This window comes from Echinops telfairi, unplaced genomic scaffold (assembly GCF_000313985.2).
Source record: "Echinops telfairi isolate 266 unplaced genomic scaffold, ASM31398v2 ScPeMD7_7400;HRSCAF=8409, whole genome shotgun sequence".
Lineage (NCBI taxonomy): Eukaryota > Metazoa > Chordata > Mammalia > Afrosoricida > Tenrecidae > Echinops > Echinops telfairi.
The window spans coordinates 17,648,709-17,663,720 of NW_022111300.1; the positions used below are offsets into that span (position 1 = coordinate 17,648,709).

General features: G+C 39.0%; 1 protein-coding gene across 1 annotated transcript in view; it reads right to left on the minus strand.

The window, feature by feature from the left end:
* Nucleotides 1-3,723: 3,723 nt before the first annotated feature.
* Nucleotides 3,724-15,012, minus strand: part of DSC1 (desmocollin 1) — a 42,720-nt gene continuing 31,431 nt past the window's right edge. The window contains exons 12-16 of the mRNA XM_045296181.1: nt 9,860-10,072; nt 8,926-9,168; nt 7,062-7,183; nt 6,338-6,583; nt 3,724-5,403 (exon numbers count right to left, since the gene is read on the minus strand). Coding sequence (XP_045152116.1) covers nt 5,209-5,403; nt 6,338-6,583; nt 7,062-7,183; nt 8,926-9,168; nt 9,860-10,072 — 1,019 coding nt within the window. The 3' untranslated portion in view covers nt 3,724-5,208. The remainder of the gene's footprint in view (nt 5,404-6,337; nt 6,584-7,061; nt 7,184-8,925; nt 9,169-9,859; nt 10,073-15,012) is intronic.

Here is a 15,012-nt window from a genome sequence, read left to right on the forward strand (position 1 = left end):
ATGAATGGGATGAGACAAAATATGAAGGAGAGGGTGAAGGTAAAACTGCTTTTCTGCTCTGTCAGCCGTCCCCCGATTCACAATAAAAAGTTTAGAAACTCCTGGAGCACTGGCGTTCTGCCCTATGGGGTTGCTGTGAATTAGAAATGGACTCTCTAGCAGTAGATTGTTGTGTTTGTTTCGATTGCTAAAACCATCATAATTTTTCAGGTTAGATTTTAAGCAAAATTTGTAAAAAAAATTGTTGGATAGGTCTGACTAAAAACAAAGGATATCAAGATGTAAATTTTCTTAATGATGGGTTAGTAATATATTCACCCTCTGTCGTCCATCAACTCTGACTCACAGATCCTGTTTCAATAGGTGTAGGGTGGGGCCTGAGAATCTACCTTTCTAGCATGCTCTCAAGTGAGAACTATGTGGCTAATCTGCTGACAACACAACCCAAAAGTGAAGTGCCAACGTGAGGGTGTGATCCCATGAAGACAGTTCTCCAAGTTGAAGGTCGAGCAAAAGACCCAGGGGTCTTATTCACACACAGATTGCTTTGCCCCATCGCTGAGTCTGTATTTCAGGAGACCTGAGGAGTCGACCCTAACATTTGCATTTCTAGCAAGTTTCTACTTCATTCTAATGCCCAGCTAACTCACTGCCATCCACTGAGGCCCACTCACAGTGGCCCTGAGTCGTACTGTGCCTGTGGGGTTTCAAGTCTATAACCTGCAGCGGTTCTCAACCTGGGGGTCGAATGACCCTTTCAGAGGGGTCGCCCGATTCATAACAGTAGCAAAATGACAGTGATGAAGTAGCAACGAAAATAACGTTATGGTTGGGGGGTCACCACAACATAAGGAACTGTACGACAGGGTTGCGGCATGAGGGAGGTTGCGAGCCACTGCTTTAAGGGATCGGACAGCCTCATCTTTGTCCAGAGGCGTGACTGTCTCCTGAACATTGGCTGGTCTGGTGGTTCGCAGTCCAACTCCTCCTCCTGACCTCTGAGCTTAACCACTGTGCCGCCCTGGCTCCCATGCTAAGGATCCGAGTCCAGAAATCACACTTTGAAAACCACTGATTTAGAAATTTAGAGGATAGATCTCAAAGATATGAGGAATATAAAAATGAAGGATTCACTCGGCCTGACGTCCCCTCTTGTAACAGACGCTATACCCGTATGTCTTCATGAACGTGGATTTTAAGGGAGGCTGAGCTGTACAAAAGTCAATGACCGTGATGGAGAACTGTACAAAGGGCAAACTCAAACTCACTGACATTGAGTCCGTTCTGACTCAGAGCAAGGCTACATCCCCATGGGCTTCTGAGACTGTAAGGCTTCCGGTCGAAAACCTCATCTTTTTCCCCAGTGGCTGGTGGTTTCAAACCTCTGACCTTGGAATTAGCAGCCCAACAGTTAAGGACATACACGTTCTATATATTTTAGAAAAGGTAAAGCTAAAACAAAGCAATTCTCTCACTTCCACTGTGGACAACCAACAGTATCTGTTGAAGTCGATAAGTAAATCAATAAAATACTGCCTCACTGTTATGAGTTAGTTCTGACTCATAGCGACCCTGTAGCACAAGGTGGAGCCGCCTCCGTGGGTAGCTGAGGCAATCCTGACTCTTTTTAGGCACTGCAAAGCCTGGTATTTTGCTCTTAAGTTGGTTCCAACACATAGTGAGCGATCCTGTAGGAAAGAGGGGAAGTTGCTCCAGGTTTTTCAAAGATGAAGTCTTCAGAGAAGATTGTAGCTCACAAACTGCCATAGCTTTCCAGCTTGAGGCAGCTGATGGATTTGAACAGCCTAATTTTCTGTTACTGGCAGAGCATCTTAACCACTGAACCACTAGGGCTCCTTTCTTGAACTCTTAACCCAAGCCCATTGCCTTTGACTTGATTTGAACTCAAAAGGACCCTCCATAGACAGGGTTTCCAAGACTGTGAAGTTTTACAGGAGTAGGAAGCCTTCCTTCTCCCATGGAGAAGCTGGCTGGTGAGGTTGAATCACCAATTGCGTGATTAGTGCCTAACACACCAGTGTCAACAGGACTACCTGGTAGAAAATAACTCTGTGGTTGGCTAACATGACGTGGATTCCAGCTCATCGCTCTGCTATGTGCTCAGAATTGCACATTCCAAAGGATTTTCCAGGCTGGAACCTGGCAAACACAAATCACCAAACCTGTCTCCCAAGTCCCTTCCCGGTGGGTCTGAACTACCAACTTTTTAGGTCAAATCATAGTCGAGCCATTCACTGTCTGCATTACCCAGGTAAAAGCACACACCTCTGAGACAAAGCCTTGAACTTTCCTCTTAGGCTCACTGCTTCCATTTTCTAGTGTTTAAAAGAGTCCAACCATGGCAAGTGAAAAGTCCGTCAGGATAAATATTAGTTGCTACACACAGGAAACGAAACGTAAAATATTTTGAAATCCTCCATATTCTCTTAACTAGCCCTATGGATTTCAGAGACTCTAACTCTTTCTAGGACCAGACAGCCTCTCTTTCTTTCCACAGAAGAGCTGCTGGCTACAAACTATTGACCTTTCGGTTAGCGACCCAACACATAGCCCCATGGACCAGAGCTCAGAATCGATGTGATAGATGGCGGTGAGGGAGCCATATTCACAAACCAATCTAGACCAATGGGAAGTCATATTTGTTTTGAATATGTTTCTCTCTGAAGTTATGGAGTAAATATATTCTAACTCTAATTTGGTTTTATCAAAGGACATTTTATTCCTATTGAGCAAAATGCTCACATCTATAGAGACTAAAATCATTTATCTTCACAAAATTGTATAGGATGGATAAGTTTGTCACATTTGTTTTCATAAGGCTTTTTTTAGACACTTAATGTAGCTTATTTTTGAATAATCATTTTATTGTTGTTAATAGGATGTTTAGGTCATTTAAGTACGGTTTTTATATTTTGTAGACCGTTATTCTTTTATTTAAAAAGAAATGTGCTCACTTTATTGTGCTGGGCCCTGTTACTCATCAGACCCACCAGGTCAGGAGTTCAAAGTTGCCAGCCAATCCCAGGAGAAAGATGATGTTTTCTAATCCTGTAAAGAGCTACAATCCCCAAAACCCACAGGGGCCGTTCTAACCTGTCCTAGGAGGTTGCTATTAATAGGTATCAACTGGATTCTGCAGTGAGAGAGTGGGGCTCCTAAGCACAAGGTTGGAGTTGAAAGCCACCACGCACTCTGCAGCAGAATGCAGCAGCGGCCGTCCACTCCCGTTAAGACGTACAGTCTTGGGAACCCCATCCAGCATCACTGTGAGTTGGATTTCACTTCATGGCAAGGGTCTATGTATTCTCAGTAAGTCATAGATCTCATGCTCTGCTTCTCTTTGCTTTCCCCCATTGAAGGACAAGGGCAAAGTCAATGGTTCCCGTGTGGCCAAATATTACAGTGCTTCAGATTGATTAGAAAATTGGATAGAAAGGATTCGAAAAATGAAGCAATGTGTGGGTTGTTTCATTACTCTAATTTCATACAGGGTTTTCATGGAGTACAGAACTTTCATCACAAACTATAAAAAAAGGACTTTGTATTACTTTACTGTAATCATAAAATTCCTCATCCCTAAAACATTTTGAACATTTTCCAAATAGTACAGCATACATTTTCTGCAAGTAAACCGATGCTGAGATATCAACTTCTAGAAAATATTTTAAATAAGTTTAAGAGAGATTTAAAAGCACAGTGAGTTTAAGGAAATGTTTAATGAAGCACATTTATAAAAATTATATCAATTTTCTTCTACGTTGGTGTTCCCATGAAATTTCTTCACATGAAATAGTTTGAGATTGAATCAAGATAAAGAAAAATTCATTGTGCTTTCCCCACTTATCCTTGTCTTAAGTACAGAAAAAAAAGTCATAGTAATTATTGGCAATGGATTGGTAGATAATTAATTTCCACAAAATAAGTCCATAAAATACAATGTTTTCTTGATAAACATTATATCTTTTGGAATTTATAAACAGTCTGGTGAATTTTATTCATCATAAAATTAGCATTTTTATTTTGTATTTAAGTAGAGAATAAGTTTAAATTGCTTGAACAAGTTAAGAGACAGACTTCTACTATAGAAATACATTTTAATGGTATTTTGAAAGCATTTTAAATAGCCAACTTTGATTAATACAAATGAATTCCCCACATCTTCCAGTATTCGTTAATGCTTTCATAGTGTCTTCTCTTGTTGACAGATAAATCTAGCTTTGCCAATTGACAACACTTTACGTCTTGATATAAACTGCCTCGTCCACACATAAGCAAGCAGGTGAGAAAGATTAAGGCCTGCACGGACACATTAAGGTTAATGTTTGGCTAATGACATATTTTAATTGTTCAGAAAATATTCTTCACCTACATTCTAGGAAATAACTTATGGTGCTATTATGATTGATTTCTAAGTTCACAATAAAATTATACTCTCAAACATCAAAATTAGTGTCATTTTCATTTTCATCGCGTAAATCAGACAATAGATATAGCATTACCAAAATAAATTATTTGACTCACAATGGCAGTGATCCAAGACCTGAGCTCTGGAGGATCCTTGAAAAGGTAAGCAGTACTGGGAACATCTCCAAAGGGTGACAAATGTAGTGAGGAAGTATGTTCTTTTACTAAAGCAAAACGTCTACCTAAAAATACTGAGAACTCCTTCAATTCAGGCCCACTCAGCTAGAAAGGAAGCAATTTTCTGGCACCAAAGGAATAATTTTCCCCTTAAGCTTTGAGGAAAATATTTCATTTGCTTGTCTGAAAGGAACATTCACTTTTTGTTCACCTCCACAACACCCAGCTCTCCCACATACGCTGCCACAGCAAACGTAGTGCCATAAATTTTCAAGTAGGAGTTACAAGAATAGCAGAGACAGCCTTAAGAAAGCTTCCTGAGTCTTCAGGTAGGAGGTGCAAGATGGCAGAGTAGCTACTCCTAAGATGGAATATATATATATACATTTAAAAGGAAATTAAATGAAACCTTTATTTCTAGAAAACACTGAAGTTGCACCAAACAAGAAAATGTAAGGGGAGTCCCCCGTTTATATAAGCCTTATCTAGTCACGACTTGAAGTCTGCTTCCCCAAAACAGGAAATGCTAGCAGATGCCGCTAGCATTTCGCATTCAGTGAACTCCCTACTTCCCACTTACAGATGTTGCTCTATTAAAAGACACCTTTACTGCTTTACTGCCGTGGCTAATGTCCTAAATTTGGGTTCCAGATGATCAAGAAACTCAAGCCCCTCTTCGTCCTGCCGGTCACTGCAGCAGCCTACGGAACCAGCCAGGGACCCTTTTCCCTCATAGTTGTATGAACGAAGGTAGTCTTCGGAATGTTTCTGCTCCTCCGCTTGTCCACACAGATACACCTTCTGTACCAAAAAAAGAGCACATTTTATTATTATTTTTTAAAAACACCTAAACATATTAGCATAAAAATAATGTCTTTGATTTACCTTTTATTGTTTAATTTTTAATCAGAGTGTGTCCTCTAATGGATTCCTACATATAAAAAATGCACATGATTGGTCTGATTTATATTCATTCTTAAAATATAGCAAATAAATATATGGTCCTAGTGAACACATGTATGAAAATTACAGCTGCGCACACATCACACACTTAATGAAGAGCTTCCCATCTGACCATGAGATTTCAACCCTAGTTGAAGTCTACCTCTGAAGCATCGTCTTACATTCGGAGAAACAGCGTAAATTACGATTCTTATGTCTTTCACCACTCTGTAGCTAATCTGTGTTATCTATATCGATTAATCTGACCTTAAAGATAAGAAGGAGGAGCTAAAATCAAGAAGAAAAAGTTAAAAACCTGGCCACCCTTTACACTCCCAATGTGATGACCATCTAGAGGGCCCAGGAGCACTCAGGAGTATTTGTCATTCCATTACACATTTGCATCATTTGAGAACTGCACCTTACAACAAATACCTCCTTGTAGGTGGCTTTTCTGAGGCTTTCTGAAGAAGAAACTGCCCATCTTTTCTTTTTTTATTTATTTTATTTTATTATTATTATTATTTTTGCCCATCTTTTCTTCCTCCCTAAGTACATGCACCTGTGCTACTCCTAGACAGTGCTTGATCACCCTGAGTGGAAAGACAGAGCTTCGTGCGAGCGATTTTCTTTTGTGAGTTTGCACCTGGCTGGCATTCTCATCTATGCTAACTTGGCACGCCGGCAGGTAATATGAATTCTGGGTGTTTGAGAAGTAGAACTTTGGGGAAACCCTGACTTACAAATAGGATTAGACTTTCAGAGAAGATGAATTGAAGAAATTGGAACTTACTTCACCAAGACGAGGTTGGGTGAAACTATGCCAATCCGTGTATGCGTATCTGCCAGTGTCCGTTACCCCCTGCCCGACACCCTTGCAGGACTCCAAGGTTTGGTGTCCACCCCCTTGGTTGGACTCCATAGTGCAGCCTCCCTTCACCATTTCAAAACTTTGCTGTGTCTTGATTCCCTGGCCACCAACAGACAGGCTTGTGTCACAAATGTTGGAAGTTTGTGAGGGGAGTCGAATGTTCGCCTCCTAAAAAATTAGAGGTTTAAAAAGAATGAATCAAATTGAAACTAATGATACACTTTCACTTTCTATCCTACCATGCACAAATCATTTAACAACTCCGTCTCTCAGTTCTCCCTACATCAAACTTGGGTAATAATAGTAAGTGCGCCAGAGGAGGGTGTCATTTAAATAAATTAGCATATGCTGGGCACTGGGCACTCTGCTTCACACAGTAAGTCCTGAATGACCATTCTCCACCACGGTCCTGAAGTCAATACGAACTCACTGAGATCCTGTAAGACAGCACTGGCCCTTTGGGGTTTTGAGGTTATAAATCTTTACTGGAGTGGACAGGCCCATAGTTCTCCATGGCGTAAGCTGCTCAAAGTGTAACCCAAAGTCCTTCAATAAATTTATTAGTTATGATGACGATGATGATGCTATATCAAACTATCACCAGTGGATCACTAAGTAATACAAAGGAAAATTAAATTCAAGTTACCATCACTTCTTCTCCAGGTCCTTCAGTATTTGACACAATTAAATTTTGCTGGGCTACATCTTCTGGAAAGCATTTTTTTACTGTCCTCTTAGTAGTAACACAAAAACATGTAAACAGAATACCTAAAATATAAGAAAAGATTGAATTAAGATGGCTGCTTTTTTTCCCTTTTGCAGTAATACATTAAAGTGTTTGAATTGTGTGATTTTCTAAAGTTTCTCCAAAGGACTTTGTAAAACTGTTTTAATTAATTAAGAACACTTTAGGTCAATATTTTTTAAACGTAATATTATAAACTGTACAAAAATAGCAATCATCTCTGTTTTTGGTGAGATTGTGTCCCTAGGCTATGCAAATAATAAACCCATATAATGGAAGAAGGATGGAGTGAGCACAATTTATTGATAGCTTCCCTTCCCAGGTCCAGAATAAATTCATGTGCTTCTTTTATTTCCTCACATGGAAATAGTAACCTTCATTGTTGCAAGTTCAAGTTGTCAGGCAACCCTGTCCTGCATACATTTTAGCCCATGCTCTAATGCTCTAGTCCTGAGTAAGGCATGCTGCAAGCTGATATTAGTGATAGTTAAAATTATATCTCAAATGAAATAAAATAAAACTATATAGCACACACTTTAGTAGGTTTATAGCCACAAAAAATCATTATGCATAAATGCAAACAGGGACAACATTGTTTCCATAGAAAACAATATCCAGCGTAGAGAGTGTGCATCAATGACTGCAATGCTAAGGGGAACATCTAATTCATGTAGAAAGCTCAAATCAGTGAATTAAACAACAACTATCAGGCAAATCCACAGCCAACAAGACAGTTCTGATTCATAGTGACTCCATATAGGGTGTCTGAGACTGTACCTCTTTATGGGGCAAGCCAGTCTCATCTCCTGGGATAGCTGTTCCCTGGCTGAAAATGTTAACTTGGTGGTGGCAGCTCACCACTTACTTAGCAGCCCCACCAGGGCTCCTGCTAGGATACGGTAAAGACTATAGGTAACGTTTGGAAATGCAAATGCGTTCTATGGCATCAAATTATAAAAACTTCTCCAGCCATGCTTTCCATTTCTTTTGTAACAGCAAATGACAGTCCGCAGATGGAAGATCACAGTGACCTTTGCATGAATTATCTTTCAAAGTGGCCCAACAGACGGCCCTTTCCCAGTTTTCTTCTGGTTTAGTTAAACCGCTTTTTGTGTGTGTTCATTAAAACATTGAGGATAAGCCTCGAAGCAAATATAGGAGTTACTTAGTGACTCCTATTTTTTACTAATTTGGTTGTTGTTATTGTGAATCCCTACACAAACCTAGCTCATTGAAAAAATATATTTTATATGAGTGGTAACTTTTATGATATTTTCTCTACTTGTCATGTAGAAATAGGAACTCAAAGAAGAGCAAATGATTCAGCCAACATCTCAGAACTCATTAGTGGAAGAACGGAGGCAATAACAAAGTTCACTCTGTTTTCACTGGTATATGTGTTCCTGACTCCTTGACTCAGAAACCAAGTCACATCTTCCATGTTAGTAACTGTCATCAAATGAATTCTGACTCTTAATGACACTATAAAACAGAGCAGAACTGCCCCTGTGTGTTTCTGAGGCTGTAGAGCTTTAAGGGAATAGAAAGCATCATTTTTCTCCCGTGGAGTAGCTGGTGGATTTGAACTGCTGACCTTGTGGCTGGCAGCCCAACATGTCAGGGGTCCTTCCAATCACACAGTAGGTACAATATTCATTAGGTTTAAAAGCCGTAAATATCATTGATAAAAAGAATCAACCAAATTAAAAAAAATATATAGCTAAAAAATAAGTTCAGCAAATGCATTATAAATAAATAAACTTACATAACAACAATGCAGAACCCAGCACCATGGCAAGAATAGCCCATTTTCCAAGTATAACATTTGACATCTCAATGTCTCTCTCCTGTTTGTATCTCATTGTACATTCCGATGCTGTTGTGCAGTCACACACTCTTACAGATAAGACATGTTTTGCAGACAAACCATGTCTATCTTTTATTTGGATAGGCACAGAATAATAGTTATAACTAAGGGGATTGCGTTCACGAAGAATGGCAGTTTTGCCTAAAGAGAGAAAGACAGAATGAATGTATATTAATATGACCTTGCTTAAACAATTTTATTGGCATTTTATCCACATATCATATTGCTCAATAGTTCCACCATATCAAGACGAGCTGTACAATCTTTACCACAATCCATTCGGGAACATTTCTTTTTCCCTGTACTCTTTGTTATCCATCCATGTTATGCTTTTTTTTCATTTTTTCCAAAAATATTCACAACAAAGCATTATCAAATTCCACAACTTCTACATGTCTAGTTCAGTGCCATTGTTTATACTCTTTCTGTTGCACAACCACTACTGATATCCTCTCCGATGACTTTTCAGTTACAATATTATTTTTCCTTTGTAGTCTTGGGGGAGGGGAGTGGGGAGGAAACACTTAGAATGGAAGAAAATTATCTAATAGTGCATTTATGTCTTAAAAATGATACTGATTCCTTAGAAAAAATGATTTTGCTTGAAAGCTATTCTATACAAAGATTCATGTTTTCTTAAAAAATACTTCACATCTTAAGAGAAATATAATCATGATGATCAAAAACAAAGTTTTATCTTTTTCTCATTTTCTGTTCATTAAAATAATTTCCTCGATTGAGTCCTTATTTATTATAATGAACTAAGCTGAGAGTCAAGACCTGCAGTCCTCTCGAATCCCTATTGACTACAACACTTGGCTTCACTACATACCGTCTTTTGATTCCACCGTCCACAATTTACTGGCAGAATTATCTAAATGGAATTGAAACGGTGGCCCATTATCAGGCCCATCCAGATCAAAAGGCTCCAGGACAGCGAACTCTGTATCGTGGCGACAAATTGTCAGGTCTTTATTAATTTGTGGTGGGTGGTCATTTTCATCTTCCAAAAGAACTACCAGGGTTCCTGTGCAAGACCTTCCACCTGTGAAAGGAATAACAAATAGGTTATTCGTTCGATTAAATATCCTTCTGCTTTGATTAACGGATACCTGCTTTCTGCTAAATTCCTGAACTTGGATTGGCGCACACACTTGCTCTAACGGTTTCGCGACCAGAACAAAATAATGACGTCTCACTCTTCCCTGAAGATTGAGGGCTGGACCAGATGATCCATTTTTTTACCACCTGAAAGTATGAGGTTATCAGGAATTTCATTACAGAATCATCAGAAAGAAGCTAATCGCAGAAAGAAAATTAGTGCATAATCTCACTGTGTTAAACAGACCAGGCAGGTGTACAGAGATCAGCCTTTACGAGTGGTCGTCAGGGCTGGTAGGGAAGGGGAAAGGAATACCTGGGTTTGACTTGCCCAGACCGACTGTCCATGGGGACCGAAAAGCTGGGATGCTGCCTGGTGAGGGCTATCACATGACTGATGCAGTTGGTTTCTTTTCACAGTACTTTTGAAAAGTCTTGAATTGGCAAATGTGTTACCCATATTTTTCAACAATAATTTTAAAAAGAAACCTAATTTCTTACATGTTCTTTCTATATAAACAGCTTATACTTATCTATATATAGCCTACAATGATTCTACTTTCTCTCCATTACCATCACAACCCCTCCTGACCTTTTCCTTCACCTGCTCGTTACACCTGAAGCTAAAAATATTCCCTAAAATCTTCTTCCAATCAAGCAGAAGCTTAGCTTCACTAGTAAACAATGTTAGCTTGAAGCACTGTGCGTCAGAAAACCATCCGAGCGGGACCAAAGAGACAACAGCCATGGGAAAGAGGAGACCGGAAACCCAGGGAGCCGTGAGTTTATGTCAGTGTGGAGGCACAAATCCGAAAAGGAGGGTGGAAACAGCAACGTGGTTTGAAGACTGTAATCAGTGTCTCTGAGTTGCACATGCAGAAATCAATAGACTGCTGGATGCTCTGCTCTCTATATTCTCAACCACAGTAAATGGATTAAGGGGGGAAAGGCGTATTAGGAAATAAAGTGGTAGGTAACATTATAAAAAACAACAACCCACCCCACCCACCCCCCGCCCAATGAAACTCCTAAGCTCTCTTTTATGAGAGAGTTATCACTGCCAGGAATGTGTATCTCCTCCTCTCTGTCTGGCCAAACCTCCCAGAAGCTGCTCAAATGTGGCCTCCTCTTAAATATTGCTGCGACATCTACCAACAATTGAAGCCACTTTTCTCCTGTGGCCTCCCAGAACACGACTCATGCCTCGGCTCTCCTTCTAAGCCGTGCACATTGTAATAGCAGGATCTAAGTCATATCATCTTGAAAGGCTGGCAATATGCCTTGGAAGATTTAAAGCTTAATGGTAAGACATCGAATATAATACAAATATTATTTTGTACTTTGGAAAAGTTTGATTAAATAAACAAACAACTTTACTCACACCATACTGTCATTGAACTAATATGTTCTCAAAACATATCATATTACGCATCTCTACACTACCACTAGTATGGGTCTCACTCTTCACATGTAATTCTCAATAAACACTCTTAGTTAAAATAATGTCTCATTATTTGTATTTAGAGAGAATAAAATTTAGAAATTATGTTTGAATATGACCATTTGTGATAGGATAATAGACAAAAGTGCTATGACTTGAAATTAAAATAGATTGTTTTTCAAAGCTTTGAACACAGGTCTGAATTTGTAAATAGTTCGTCAAATTATCATAAAGACTGTTTTACGATCTATTAATAAACTATAGGCCACTATAATTACTTTTTCCGTCCTGCGAGAGGGAAACTTTGAGAATAACCAAAGTTGCATCAGCTAATAAACTTCAGGAATTGTGTTTTCTTTTGCCTAACCAAAAAAGAAAAAGGCATTTTCTCAAAACCCAAGCCCTCACGCACTGTCACTGAGTGGTTTCAGACTCGTGACGACCGCATAGGACAGAGCATAAATGCATCTGTGGGTTCCGAGGCTGTGAATCTTTACACGAACACCAAGTCTTCTTTCTTCTACGGAGCTGCTAGTGGATTTGAACTGCTAATCTCGTAGTTGGCACCCCATCAAGGAGCCCATTACACCACCAGGGCCCCTTTAAATGTGTTCAAAGTGACTTTTTTAATCAATTACTTATATTGATTTGTGTAAGCTCTTTAGAAATTATTCTATGGGAACAAGCTTAAAATATCTTGAAAGAAAAGCATGGCTCCTCTGAGGATAAATACATAATAGAAGAGAAAAGGGTGAGATTTCTAAAAATTTGTCCATAATTCTGAATACAACTCCAAACCCAGAAAACTAGTAGTGAATGAAATGAAAGTTTGATAGAGAAATTGAGTTATAGTCTCTATATATCAATTGGCATGTGTGCTCTGATTTTACTTTTTAAAATTGTAGTGAGGTCTTTTTCCCTAGGAAAACATTGAGAGAATTAAATATGCCATATATGTGGCTTATACATGGATATGTGACACACACACACACATATATAGCACATGTATGGCATCTATGATTTGATTAGCAATCAACATTTTAAGACATATATGAATTGAATATATGTGTATGAACATACAACATAATGGAAAAGTATTTATGAACATCAAAATGACATGCTCATGTGTAAATAGAAGGGATTATTAGGTATTTGGGTGCTAGAAGTTATTACTATGTATACTAATGGATAAAAATTCATTGAAATAAAATATTTATATCATATGGCCTTCCAAACAAATTTTCATGCCGTTATCTCTGTTTCTTCTTGAGCACACTAGTTACCCGTAACCTTGGGACATAGACTCATACGGGTCAGACTTTCGTTTTCTTTCCCTGTAGTATGACCATTGTACTGACACTGTCTTTTCGCACCAATACCAAACCTAAGCCCATTGCCATCAAGTTCGTCTGGGCTCACAGCGTTTCTGAGACTGTCAACCTTTTGGTTGTCCAAAGCTCTGGATAAGGCTTACAGCACACATTGTAAGCAGATAAATTTAGATTTCATTTCTTATGAAATAGTTGCTCAAAATGCATGCTCCTGTGGAGACTGTAAATGTTGACTGCGAAGTAGACTGCCTCCTTTCTTTCCTGCAGAGCAGTTGCTGGGTTTAAACCACAGGGCCACCAGGGCTCCTCGTGAGCACCCAAGGATATGTTCATTTATATTTTTATATTTTTGTACTCCATACTTTCCTTCTTACCAAATTGTATTTCATTTTCCTTGCATTAAGCCTCTGCATTTCTGTGAAAATTCTCTCTCTTTTAACCCAGGCAGCAACATACTCATCTCTACTTCTGAAGGTATCTATACATTAATTTTTAAGAGTAAGAAAATTTTCATACTATTAGAATCACTTATGAGACTACAGTATCCTTTCATATAACACGGAAATATCTAAACCCAAATAGATAATCATTAAACCATTACCATGAGAGAATTTAGCCTTGTCTTGTGATTCCTGGTTACCGTGGAAATTTGCCTAGTGCTTGGAATTTAAGAATTTTTAAAATAAGTGAATAAATATGTATCTTTGTTGACCACATAATTGTGTTCTTTGACCAATTTGGATTTACTTAAATTTATAGAAGAACAACAAATCGCCCTAGTAGTGATAAAATTAACATTTATCATCTGTGTTTCCCGTTCTTTAGCAAGTAGCTTTTACCCCTACCTTTTTGAAAGAGAGGAGCCCTGGTTAGGTAATGGGTTATGCACTGGGCTGCTGATTGCAAGATTGAAACCAGCAACCCCTCCAAGGGAGAAAGATGAGACTTTCAAATCCTGTAAAGATTTACAGTCTCGGAAACTCAAAGAGGCAGTTCTATCTGTCCTTAAGCTCGGTTATATGATGAGTGATTCAGTATCAGGATTGGAGGGAGGCTTATGAGCAACCTGTGATTTGCATATGACACAACCTTATTTCCTAAAAGTAAAGAGGGCTTGTAGCACTTGCTGATGAAGATGAGGATTGCAGCCTTTAATATTGATTTCAACTCAAAATAAAGAAAGCAAAAATCCTCATAACTGGATCAACAAGTGACATCATAATCAATTGTTGAAGGATTAAAGTTGTCAAGGATTTTGTCTTGGGTGGTTCCACAGTCAGTACCGTGAAAGCAAGAGTTAAGAGATCAAAGAATGAATTCCATTGGGCAAACCTACTGCACACAACCTCCTGAAAGTGTTCTAAAGCAAGAAGGTTACTTTCAATCACCTCATATGCATGTGAAAGTTGGACATACTGAGTAAGGAAGACAAAAAAACCCGCTGCATTCACATTATGGTACAGGTGAAGAAGCCTGAAATTACCAGGGACTGTCAAATGAACAAATAACGCTGTTTTGGAAGAAGTACTGCCTAAATGCTCCTTAGAGGAAAGGATTGTGACACTTCATCTCACATACTTTGAACGTGTGATAAGGAGGCAAGAGTCCCTGGAAAAGCACATCAGGCTTGGTGAAGTCACGGTGAAGTGAAAAAGAGTCCAGCCCTTGACACAATGGACGGACACCGTGGCTGCTACCGTGGCTCAAACACAAGAACAATGTGAGGATGGCACCGAGCAGGCAGTGCTTCGTTCTGTGGTGCACAGTCACTATGCGTTCCAAGCCCCTTGACAGCACCTAGCACCATAGGGTTGCTATGAGTCAGCATGGACTCAGTGTCAGTGAGCTGTTGGAGCTATTGCAAAAACTGCATTAAAAGCAGGTGGAACGTATCAAGAAGTAGGAAGGTCATTATACATGTAATAAAGTGATAATATTCACACCTAGGTTTACTCTCAGGAAGATTTGTATTTTGAAACCATATCATAATACATCAATTAATTTGCTTTGAACACTCAGAATATGTATATTCAAGCAGTGGAAAGTCCTTAAATTAAAGCATAGGCTTTGCCAGTAAAATCGATCTGATTATTGTTTTCCCTAAATGATTGT